Consider the following 12,427-nt stretch of genomic DNA (forward strand, 5'->3'; position numbering starts at 1 on the left):
AGAAATAAATATGTATAAATAGAATGACAAAACCAATCCCTTTGCAGTTACCAATTATTTCAGTTATGTAATTTAGTTATTGGTGCATTTATTAATAATAAATTATTAATTCTGAAATAGTCAAATACACACCGTTAATCTGGATGTCCAAATAATCCATACTGACATTTGGAAATCAGTTTTAACAAAACAGCAGAAAACAGAGTTTGCAATTAATTTAGAGCCCTAAATCATTCAACCCCCCAACAGGAGTAAAAGAGAAGAGTATGAGAATAGAAAATAGGTATAAATTAATTAAACTGAGCAAACTCTTTAAAATTTTAGTAACTAATTTTTTCAATAAATATAATTTTTTAAATTTATTTTTAGAAAAATGTTTGTTTATTATTAAACTGTTAAGATAAAATATTAAATTATCATATACAATTGAAATATTCTTCTTGAATGGATAGAAGCTAATTTTTTTTTTTTTTTTAATACACAAATTACTTAAAATTTTTTTCTAAATTGGCTTCATAATTAAGGTAGAAAACTGAAAGTGTAAAAAAAAAATTGAAACCTGACCACCTTGCAATTCATATACCCTTAACAAAAGTATAATTTCTAATTCGAAAGCAAAAATCTTTTTACTGTATTTCTAGAAAGGTTTAACTTTGAATAACAGTAATTGCTTAAAATGAGGTAAAAACATATATTTGTAAATATATAAATAAGAAATGTCCCCTGTATGACTCATGGTATCTATTACTCCTAGAATAAGATAATTGTTCTTTGCTTGCAATCGGCTTAGATCTTAAGAAAACTTTTCAAAACCTTTAAAGGGTCAATTCTTGTGAAGGTTCAATCACTTCTGCACCAGAAGTACAGATAGCCAAATGGTCAAAATAACGAGTTCTAGGAACTACATAAAGGCCTAATTTATTATCCTTAACAAAGTATTTTTTAAGTACGTTAAAGAAAGTGTATTATCTTAACAAAGTTCAGTTAATAAAATATAATTTATTTATTCTTTGAAACGAGCACCCTTTTTACAAACTTGTATCCTATGTCAAGTGCCTAAAATTATTAGGTTACAGCATCCAACTAACATACAAGTTAATTAAGGTTCTTTTTTCCTTAACTAAGCTCGTGCAATCTACAATACATTAAAGCTCATCCATTATTTATACAAATTAGGGTACCTTTAACTTTTTCCTACAAGATGAACATTGACTAATAAAATATGTATGAGAAGTCATGAGCAACAAAATAAAAATTACATTTAAAGAGAACACTAAGAATACTATAGACCAGTTCACAGTTCTGACTCAGAACCTTTCAATCAAAAGTCTAATTAATCATACTGCTCCAGTATACTGTACTGACAAACTGGATCTGATTAGTTGATAATAAACATTATTTTTTTCTTTAAACTGAATTCCAAAAAAGATGTTGTATTCTTTTCACAGTGCTTATGTAATCTTTTTTTAAAGAATTAACAAGAATCTCTTAAATATATAAATTTTACTTCAAAAGTATATGAAATTTACTTCACTTTGTACATAAATAAAAATGTTAAGGAATTTTTGTATAAACAATTAAAAATACATAAAAAGCAAAACTTATTTTTAAGTAGAAGTTTTCTTCTTCAGTCATTACTGTTCTCATTCTTTTTCTATTCTGTAACCTTTAAAGTTGCATTTAGAACCAGGAGTCCCATTCCAGACACAATGCAATGCAGATACGTGCAACAAAATATTATAACACAAGTTGTATTTGTTTTGTTTTTTTTAATATTCTGCTGAAGGGAGTATTTAAACTTGGACATATGTGTGATACATAATAGTATAAAGCATAACATAACCGGTACACCCTTCACTCTCAATTATGTGGTTTATAAATTTAAATCTATGTCTTACTCCACAGTTTTTATCTTATACACATGATCAAATTAACTACATAAGGATATCTTAACCAGCTTTATTTACTTAATCCTACCGATCTATTTCATCTATTTACAACATTTTGTTATAAATTTTTTCTTTTCCTATTATCCTAGTTTTGTCACCATCAACTATTCCACTCCACAAAAAACATGTTAAAGAGTACCTTTCTGACACTACATGCAATGTAGTGTAATAATGTAGTTTCATAACTACTAGCAATTAAAATTATTTTATCAATTTAACCACTTTATACCTCATACAGGAAATACCTACAGGTAATACCTCACTTCACACCACATGCAGTTTAAATACTTTCTTCAGCAGAATATTAAAATAAAACAAATACAACTTACATCTTAGAAATCAGTTTAATAAATTATTATAATACAACTTAATGTTGCAATATGTTTTGCATATATATATATATATATATATATATATATTACAACATGTGTGGAATGTGACTCCTGGTTCTAAATGCAACTATACAATCACCTATCACTCACTATCAAGAGGCAATTGGCTATTAGTAAATATTAAAACAAAGCTTGAAATTTTCTTGAGTGTATAGTAGTAATTTCAAACTAATTAACTTTGTCATCATATAAGTCTCATCCCCAACTCCAAATATAAGAAGAGAAGATCTTAGCTTTAACTACTTAAACAAAAAGGTTACATAATACAATATGGACAATTTCTATTAATTTTTTATAAAAGGAATTTTATATATTTAAAAAACTAAGTAAAATCAACGTACTTCTTTTAATTAAACATAAAGTGATTCATAAAATTTCAAACTTGACTAGGACTTGAAAATTAGATCTTCTGGATAAAAGGCTGATGCTACTACCCTGCCATAGAAATCTACAACGGAAAAAGTCTTCACAGAAATTATGATTAGTGTATTTTTCTTTATAGTTAACCAAAACATATTTTATTTTATTTTTTTACTTTCAGCATGTGTGCACATATACCCTTTTTTAAGATATCAAATACATTTGTTAATAGCAATATCAAATACTAACTATTACATAAGAAAGTTATAGAACATTAGAATTGCACCACCAATGAAACAGAAAAATGTGCATCTCGATTTCTCCCCGAGGGGTGAAGATCCCACCTCGTAGCGTGGCTGGTTGCTACACCAACCCCTCTGTTCCTAGCCAAGTGTGGCTTAATCGGAGGTCTTCTTCTTGCCCTCAAACTGATCACATTCCACAGTGCTCAGTCCGCCCCAGTAAAATTTTGCCTTCAAAGAAGACATTAGACACCTAATACTACCACGTAGCCCTCAGGAACTAAGCTACAAGCCTGCACACAGATGATAGAAGATCCTGCGCCTGTCACCACTAATAAGCCTAAACTATAAGTACCAGTAAGTACAATGCAATATGTATGCCACGACAGCATATCAAACAGCAAATTCAGTCTAAATCACCGCAGAAAAATGAGCAGCAGTTACCCAAATTTTCTGCAATTCCTATCACTTTCCTTCAAATAACTCCAACACAAAAATACAGAAAACGATAAAAAACAAGCTTTTACCCACATATATATATATATATATATATATATATGAAAGGCAATGTTTGTATGTGTCTTCTATAAACTAGAAAACTACTGGATCGATTTATGCAGGTTTTTTTGCAAAATGGTCAAAAATGTCCAGAGAAGGTTTTTTGACCATTCAAAAACCTTTTTTTTTTGTAGCTACCTTTAAAGCTATTGAAATCCTTGATTTCACCAGTAGAAAAACAGTTAGGGGTATTTTGAACCAACTACTGTGTTTAGAGAGTAGTTTGAATTATATTCAATATGTAATGCTGTTGTTTTGACAACTGGATTTATTTACATTCTGACTTTTAAAAAAGTAAAAGATTAAATTTTGTGAAGTTCTGTAATATTCAGTTTTTTAATGTTTTATCAAACTTTCAATTGTGTTCATTTAATCTGTATATATACTCAAATCCAGCAATAGTGAAGCATTGCCAGGTCAGTTAATAAGGTAAAAAACTCACTTTTTCTTAAAAATAGTTCAGAAGGTGTAACTCTCCTAATACAAGTTTTTTTCAATTATGGTAAATACTATTACTTATCAAAATTCAAAAAAAAATGTTTTCATACAATTTAAACAATAATTCAGCTTATGACTTTATTATGCTTCAGTTTTTATTTTCAATAAATTATTAAGCCATCTAAAGGATCATCCCATCAATTTATTTAAAATAAGATTAAAACATTTTCTTTTACAGAAACAATATGTCAGCGACTTAAAAAACCCTGAATTTACAGCAACTTCATTTAAGGTATCTGTAATTGTGTACTTAAACCATTTTCATTAACCCTCTCTGAATTATTTATTTCATAGTAATTTGATTTATTAGTCTTCATATTTGACATTATAAATTCATGTTTAATTTATTATTAATGTAAATTATATTATATTATTATAATGTATTTATACTTCAAATTATTACAATAGGCTTAAAATAATTGTTCCATGCAGGATAACACTTAGGCGGTTCCTTTTTTTATCCAAAAAGTACAACAGATAAATGAAATGAAAAAAAATTAAATAAAAAAGCTTTAACATTAATAAATGAAATAGGTTACAAAAAATTTATTAACTGCAAAAAGGCAAAACCATAAAATATGTTGTTCAAATATGATGTTCAATTTTAACTGAATTAAACTTCAAGCACATCGGTCAAAAAGTATATTGAAAAACAAATTTCAATATGCACGATGCAAAGGTAGCTAACTTGGCCAGTCTCCTATTTTGCACTTGATATTTAAGCTTAATACACGTAATAAAAAACTTCCTGACATTTCATCTAACCCCACCAGCAATGCACCTACAACGATTGACATACATTTCATTCGCCTTTGCCAAGATTTAATAAAAAAAATCAATCGGGCATCTCATACCTAACTAGAATCACAAAAAAAAATAATTCCACCAAAATAAATGTTCTTTAATTACTACTGAAATTGATTTTTTAATCTTTATTCAAGGATATGCAACATAGATCAGAATACATAATAACACTAACAACACTGAAAATGAACATACTCAATGTGCACAAGTTTTTTGTACAATAAGTAATTCTTTGACTTATGTATGCAAAAAAATCTCTCCACAAACTATCTCTCTTTATTTAAACTCATTAGAGTCTTAGTTCCTAGAATCCTGGTAAGTGAACCTGTAGTTAATCAGAATTTCAAAAACTGCATACCACCTTTTATTTATTAATCAAGCAAGTATTTAACATTTTTAAGTTTTAAAGGACTCTCACAGAGCTTACCTGGGGGAAGCTTCAGCTCTGGCATTTGGAAGAGTGGTGCATCAATGTCAAATATAAGTATTACTAAAAAAAATAAATGACACAACAATATAGGTATTCATATAAAAAGAATACTCTTAGTCAACTTCAACATCTTACGTGCAAGACACGCCTATGAAATAAAATGCAGTAAGAGGAAGAAAGCAGAAATTAAATTAAGATTAAGATGCTGGAGACAAAGATTTAACATAAGAATTGCTTTGAAATTTCTTATAACCTTGATGCTAATAAGCAGAAGAGGAACCAATTTAATAAAAGTGTCACAGTTTATATCAAAATTAACAACATGGAGTTCTATAAAACTAAATTGCCTACCACATTTATGGTAAATAATTGACTGCATCTAAATCATTTTATTGCAAGATTGAACCTAATCATAAAATCAAAATAAAAGTCCCACCCATCAAATACATTGTTTACAAAATGTCTGTTAGGTGTCAAAACTAAGCAGTTCTCAGCAAAATGAGTCACTCCAAAAAATAGTAAAGAATATCTCATTCTGAGAAAATGAGTGGGAAGCGGTTTCCTGCTGCCTTTTTCACTGACCAGAATTTTCTGAAGCATACCAGCAAGCCAAGTGCCCTGAAATATGGCTCAACATACTGATATCTTCACTGCATTCATCACAGGTATTGAATATATATATACACATCATTCATCACAGGTATTGAATATATATATACACATATATTAGATATAATTACTTCCAAAGAAAACAGCTCTTGACATGGTGAAAGGCAAGGCCAGATAGTGTCAATCAAAAAATTAATGAACCCCTTCCTGTTAATCCTTAGATATGTAGCAACATACTACATAAATCCCAGTTTACCTCACTGTTTCTTTTTAATGTATAGGTTTTATAATTTTCCATCAATCACATGCCACTAACCACTGTAACTTATATAAACTAAAATGAAAAATTGTAATACAATATTGAATAATTTTCTGTTTCTATTTTCAATTTTACTGAGCGTTTAAAAACCGATTGTTTGATAAAAACACAGTTAGCGGTTATATATACTCTGAACATAATGTTTAGATACTTGTTTCTCATTTGGTTTTATACAATATTTTTATTGAAAAATATGTTTTTTTTTAATTTGTCTACCTTTTTAAAATTATATTTGAGTTTAATGTTAACCATACTATAAATGGAACAGTTATAAGGTGATTTGGCATCAATTATTTCAACTAACTCCAATTTTTGAGAAACAGAAAATTAACATTTTGTTCATGTTTTTCTAAAAATAATTACTTGGAATTATTCTTGAGCTGGACAAATTAGCTCGGCTGCTGATCAAAGTTGTATAACACTACTTCAACACCCACATATAAAATATAGTGTTTTTAATACTTCTGAAGATTTCATTTAGTTATAACCAAAAGAATTTAAAACAAAAAAAAACAATGCCATTAAAGATGATATACCGGGTGACAATTAATTAATAATCACATTTACATTGAATGTTTTGTGGTACTAATTTGTTTTTTTCTGTTTCTTTTTAGGTGAAGATAAAAACCAACATTTGCATAATTTAGTGGTGTAACATGGAAAGGTGGAATACACCACAGCGAGCAGCAATTGTGGAATTTTATTTTGCTAGCAATTATTCAGTTATCACTGCTCAAAGAAGGTTTCGCACTACGTTTGGTGGGTGTGCTTCTCGAAAATCAATTCTGCAATAAGTTGAATCCCATAGAAACAGAGGCAGTGTAATTGATGCTAAACATACAGGTAGGCAGAAATTACAAATGGAAATTCAGATATTTAGTCTCAGTACCATCATGATGTTCACTTAAAAAAAAAATGTTTTCCTCTCCTAATATTTGTCATAAATAATATTAATTCTAACAGAGATATTTCTAATAGAGAGACAGAGACGTGTAAGAAGATATAATGCTATGGGAACTGTACATAAAACAGATAATAGTAGTCCTTCTTGGCAGTAAGGTTGAGTAATCAATATGGTTTACCGTGGAAAAACATTCACTTTATATTTTCAACAATAAACAGAAACATATTTAAAAGAAAAAAAAATACATATGAGTAGTGAAAAAAATAATAAATTACATTCACAAGCAGTATAAATAAAACAAATTATTCACATTTTTGCACAAACATTAAAAGAAAATATTACTATTTTTTTTTTTTTTTTACACCAGCAAAGAAAAAAAATCCTTAAAAATAAAAATAAAAAAGTTATCCTACCTTCTAGCAGGAGGAGATGCTGCAGTCGGTGTATTTAATTCACTGTTATCATTACAATCATAAAAGTCCTCCTCTTCAGAGCTTGAGTATGATGTATCTGGTACTGTTAGATTTGGCATTAAATTGCTATGATGAGGAAGAGGATCTATAACTGCAAACATAAAAAAATAAAATACAATAAATCCAAGAAAGGTTATTAAGGAAGTCCAAACTATATACGCTGTACATATACATATATATACATAATGTATACATATATAATAAAAAGATATATATATATATATATATATATATTGAACTCTGAAACGACAATAAATCAAGATTTCTGATGGTATCCCCTGATATTTTTTTATGTTACAAAGCTAAGTTAAATCAGGAAAGGGCAAAATTAATATATATTTTTGTGTTTAATATAAAACAGATCACCTGTTTCAGTAGTGATGCTTCAACAGGCATATTTTTGAGGAAATAATTTTTTTCCAACTTTGTAATATTTGGAATAGACAAAATCGAACAGTATAATATAGAATGTAGAGACAAATTTCTAATTTCAGATTTTAATTTTACTCCTTGGGAAGATTCTATTCTTCTACTCCTAATTTCTATGATTTAGTCACGTGTGTATTCAAATCGACAAATTTCAATAATCATGCACTAAAATACAATAAATGCTGTATATTATTCTACAATAAATATATAAGACAATGAAACAAAATAAATTAAATAAACCAAAAAAGATTAATAAATTTAACTGAACAGATACTGTGTACAGTACTTTTTAATACACTATACATATGTACTAAAAATCAAAATGAATCAGAGATGCATATCACATGTTAAAAACAAAAGCAGAGATAATAAGGAACATTTATTAATAAACCTTTGGGGAGTTGGTAATGAATCAAGCCCAACACAAGAATTTTATTCTCCACAGTTTTCTTCAAAAAAGCAGTCCCCCATGCACAAATCAGAGTAAATTAATTATTTTGTAAATTATAAGGCATTATTCTGGTAGTTTATTAATAATTTGCTTATTCTATTTATATTTAAATCAAATTGGATATTATGTTATGGCTTTAAAAAGTTTGAGTTGCTATTTATTTTTTTTATTTGAAGCGATTATACTTTATGAAAGGAAAGGGAAATAAATGTTGAATAAGTATTTTTTTTAATAGAGTTTCAAATTGTCAAGGTTTAACTGTATATATGAATACCAATGTATATTTTGAACAATAAAAAATAAATTCTCAAAAGTGAAATCCATACTCATAAATAGAAAAAATAATAAAAAATATAAAATAAATTAACAAAAATCTAAGGAATTAATACAAATAAAATTAAAAACTGTTTTACCTTCAATATCACAACCGGAAATTTTTTTTAAGTGTAAAAAACACAGTACAATACTAACACCTTTTTAAAACTTCTTATCTTACATCACCAAATTTTTTTCATTAACATGGCCAACTAAATTTTCACTTTTCTTTAACTGAAATCTGAATACTCAGGAACAGGTGTTGTTACAGCACACTCATGGTCAATTTTCTGATTTTAGCTACTATTTCAGTTATTTAATAACTGATCATATTAATATTATTAACTTAATCATATTAGATAATAAGATAATCATTCAAGTGATATTTTAATTTTTTTTATAGCTTCATACTGATACTTGAAAAATGTACAGCATCAATTATTTGTAAATTACTAACACTGACAATTTTCTATAAATCAATAGATGATTTTCTTCAATGTGTAAAATGTAGATGGGTTTTAATTAATATATTACAAAAGAAAGGGGCAATTTTGGCAATCACTAACTTTAAATTTATAAAATTTTCTTTTAGACATTTAAAAAAAAGCAATTTTGTTCTCAAGAAAACCTACCCTGCAATAAAAAACTTCTGTTAAATGTCTAAAAATTTAATAAACTACCAACAGCAAAGAAAACTCAGCACGCAACAAATAAAACTACAGTTCATGAATAATGAAAATAAATGAAAAACCTGTTTAAATAAAAATTATTTATTCAACCTCTCAAATAATTCAAGGTACTAGACTCAAATTACTTTATCTATAATAATAGATGGAATTTTTAGCACGTAAAAAATACCAAGCCTGACTAAAATTTTAACCAACAATCTTCAAATGAAAGGCCAAAGTGTTACCAGTGCATTATAGAAGTTAGTGGAATTGTATTCATTATTTATTTGTTTAAAAAGAAAAGAAAAAAAAATGTTATCCAATTATAATTTTACATCAGAATATTAAATTTTATTTAACATAATGTTAAGTAAGCTATATTTAAAAAAACTGTAATGGATAAAAATTTTTAAGAAATTTTTAACATTAAAAAAAATCTTATGGAGAGTTAAAACTTTGAATAACATGAAGAGTCCATCAAGTATTCCAAAAGGTAATTATGAAAACAATGAATTATTCAAGCTACTATGTAATTATAAATCTCATAAAATTTACATGTTTACACAACTCCCAGAAAATATTTGTTTATACTCTTATGTGTGTCATATCATATGAGAATGAGAACACAAATATCATGTGATATCTGGTACACTATACTCTTTGTTAATAAAATTATATAAAATTGCATCACATCTTAGATTTACTAAAAATAGGGTATATTGTTATCAGAAACCAACAACATATATATTGCAGCTAGAGACAGAAATAAGTGGCTGACAGCATTAAAATCTGACTAGTAGTATTTAATCCAACTAATGTTAAATATAGGTAGTGACGAATAGGTATTGACATTAAACCACAAAAGGAAAGCACTTATTTACATCATTCAAAACTCAACTTTTTATTTTTTAAATATTTTCAAATGGTATTCCATTTCATCATGTTAATAAATTTTAATTCATAATCATACAACACATTCATTCATTATACAACTCATTTTTACATGTTTATTAATACAGCTTAATTGTATTAACATTCAGTTACCCAAGTACAAGGGACATTCAACAATTAAAGAAATAAATTTATGTAGAAAAAACTGTGTATTTTTACAAAATGAAACTTTTACTACTTTTCAACATAATGCAATTTTCCAAATAATCACAGAAGACAACACTTTGGGCATCCCAAAAGAAAGTCAACATGACTTTTCCTGCTGATACTTGTGTTCTGAATTTCTTTCGGACAGGTGAGCTGGTGTGCTTCTATTCCATGCTTTGTCTTTTGGACTCTAGTTAAAAACTGTGAACCCAAGTTTCATCACACGTTAAAATCTTGTTTAGAAAAGGGTCAGCTTCCCTTTTTTACCATTCTTTCAAATCAGTACACACTTTGAGTCTTGTTTCCTTGTATTGCATTAATTCTTTCAGGACTCACCTTGCACTTGTTTTGCTATAATTGTTGCTGATAGCGTTATGAATTGTGCCAACACTTACTGCAACTGTTTTTGCTATATGTTCAACTGAATACATTGGTCTTCACGAATAATGTCGTCAAAGCAGATTTCAAGCAAAGGAGTTGACACTTCAACTGGCCGGCCAGGACACTGCTCGTCAATTACTGAGGTTCAACCATTTTTTAACTATTCTACCCAATTATAAAAATTTCCACGGTTCATACAACTTTCACCATACTGTAAAATCATAGAGGAAAAGATTTTAGCCAGTTTTTCACCTTCAGAAAGCAAAAAACTGATCATTGAATGCTGTTCAACTAATGTGGAAACTTCAAGCGGACACACCATTGTTAAATGCAATATTGAAGTTATAAACAAAACAATTTTTATTCATCAACTGTTCTCAGCTCATCCCAGTGATGCCACCCTAAAGTCACGATAGTACAAAACTCCTCCTACAAACGGTCACATTTCTACATCAATTTTTCTCTTTAATTATTGAATGTCCCTCATATATTAACATTAACGTAATTTAAAACACATCAGATATGATTAGTTTAATAAATATGAGGCACAGTTCAAAAGTAAGGACTAATGAGTTATAAATAGCAACACTGACTGGTTCATGCATTTGCAGTATCTTTAAGTGGTTTGTTGGGCATTAACTGTCAGCCCATTGTTGTTTTGCCTTTTGAAACTGTATTTTAAGATAAGTGCAGTAATAACAAATCTCACTAGTTGTGAAATTTGATCAGTAATTAGATTTCTAAATGAAACAGGGCATAATTCTGCTGAAATTCACCGTCAATTGTGTGAAACATATGGGCCTACAGTAATGAATAAAGGAAGAAAAGTGAATCAATAATGTTGAGAATTTAAGGAAGACGTTCAAATGTTCATGACAAATAGAAAAGTGGCAGACCTAATGTCTAAACTGACAATCTCATTGTAAACATGTAAATTCAATAGTAAGAGAAAATTGTTGCTTTACAATTAGTAAACTTTCTCTACAATTTCATAAGTTTCAATGCCAACATTGCTGGAATCATGTCTGACACCACAGTAACAAACGGTGTGCAAAACAGGTGACAAAAATGTTAACACATACTAACAACAATCACAGAATGACATCTACACATGCTTTTCTTGACCACTTTAACCATAAGGGAGACAAATTTTTTCACATATCATCAGTGGTGACAAAATGTGGATTTCATATATGAATGCTGAGACAAAACTACAATCCATGGAATGGCATCGTTCTAGATCACCTAACCGAAAACATTAAAATAAGTTCAATCTGGAAGGAAAATCACAGCAAATGTATTCTGGGACCAAAAGGGTGTGCCCTTTGATTGATTTCATGGAAACTGGGACATCCATCTCATCACAAGTCTACTGTGAAGCAATTTCTGTACTGCGTCGTGCCATTCAAAACCAACATTAACAAAAGTAAAAATCAGGAATTATTCTTCTTCACAATAATACATCTCCATACGTGGCTGCATGCACAAAAGAAACAATTCAAAAATTCAGATGGGAGATTTTTTATCATCCCTTAAAGTATGACCTC

At 28.4% G+C, this 12,427-nt stretch overlaps 1 protein-coding gene across 6 annotated transcripts in view; it reads right to left on the reverse strand.

The window, feature by feature from the left end:
* LOC142321696 (oxysterol-binding protein-related protein 9) overlaps positions 1-12,427 on the reverse strand; it is a 365,914-nt gene that overhangs the window by 200,231 nt on the left and 153,256 nt on the right. For all 6 annotated transcript variants that reach the window (XM_075359985.1, XM_075359988.1, XM_075359986.1 and 3 more), the window contains one exon: positions 7,479-7,629. In XM_075359985.1, coding sequence (XP_075216100.1) covers positions 7,479-7,629 — 151 coding nt within the window. The remainder of the gene's footprint in view (positions 1-7,478; positions 7,630-12,427) is intronic.

Source organism: Lycorma delicatula, chromosome 3 (genome assembly GCF_047948215.1).
Source record: "Lycorma delicatula isolate Av1 chromosome 3, ASM4794821v1, whole genome shotgun sequence".
In the NCBI taxonomy this organism is placed as follows: domain Eukaryota; kingdom Metazoa; phylum Arthropoda; class Insecta; order Hemiptera; family Fulgoridae; genus Lycorma; species Lycorma delicatula.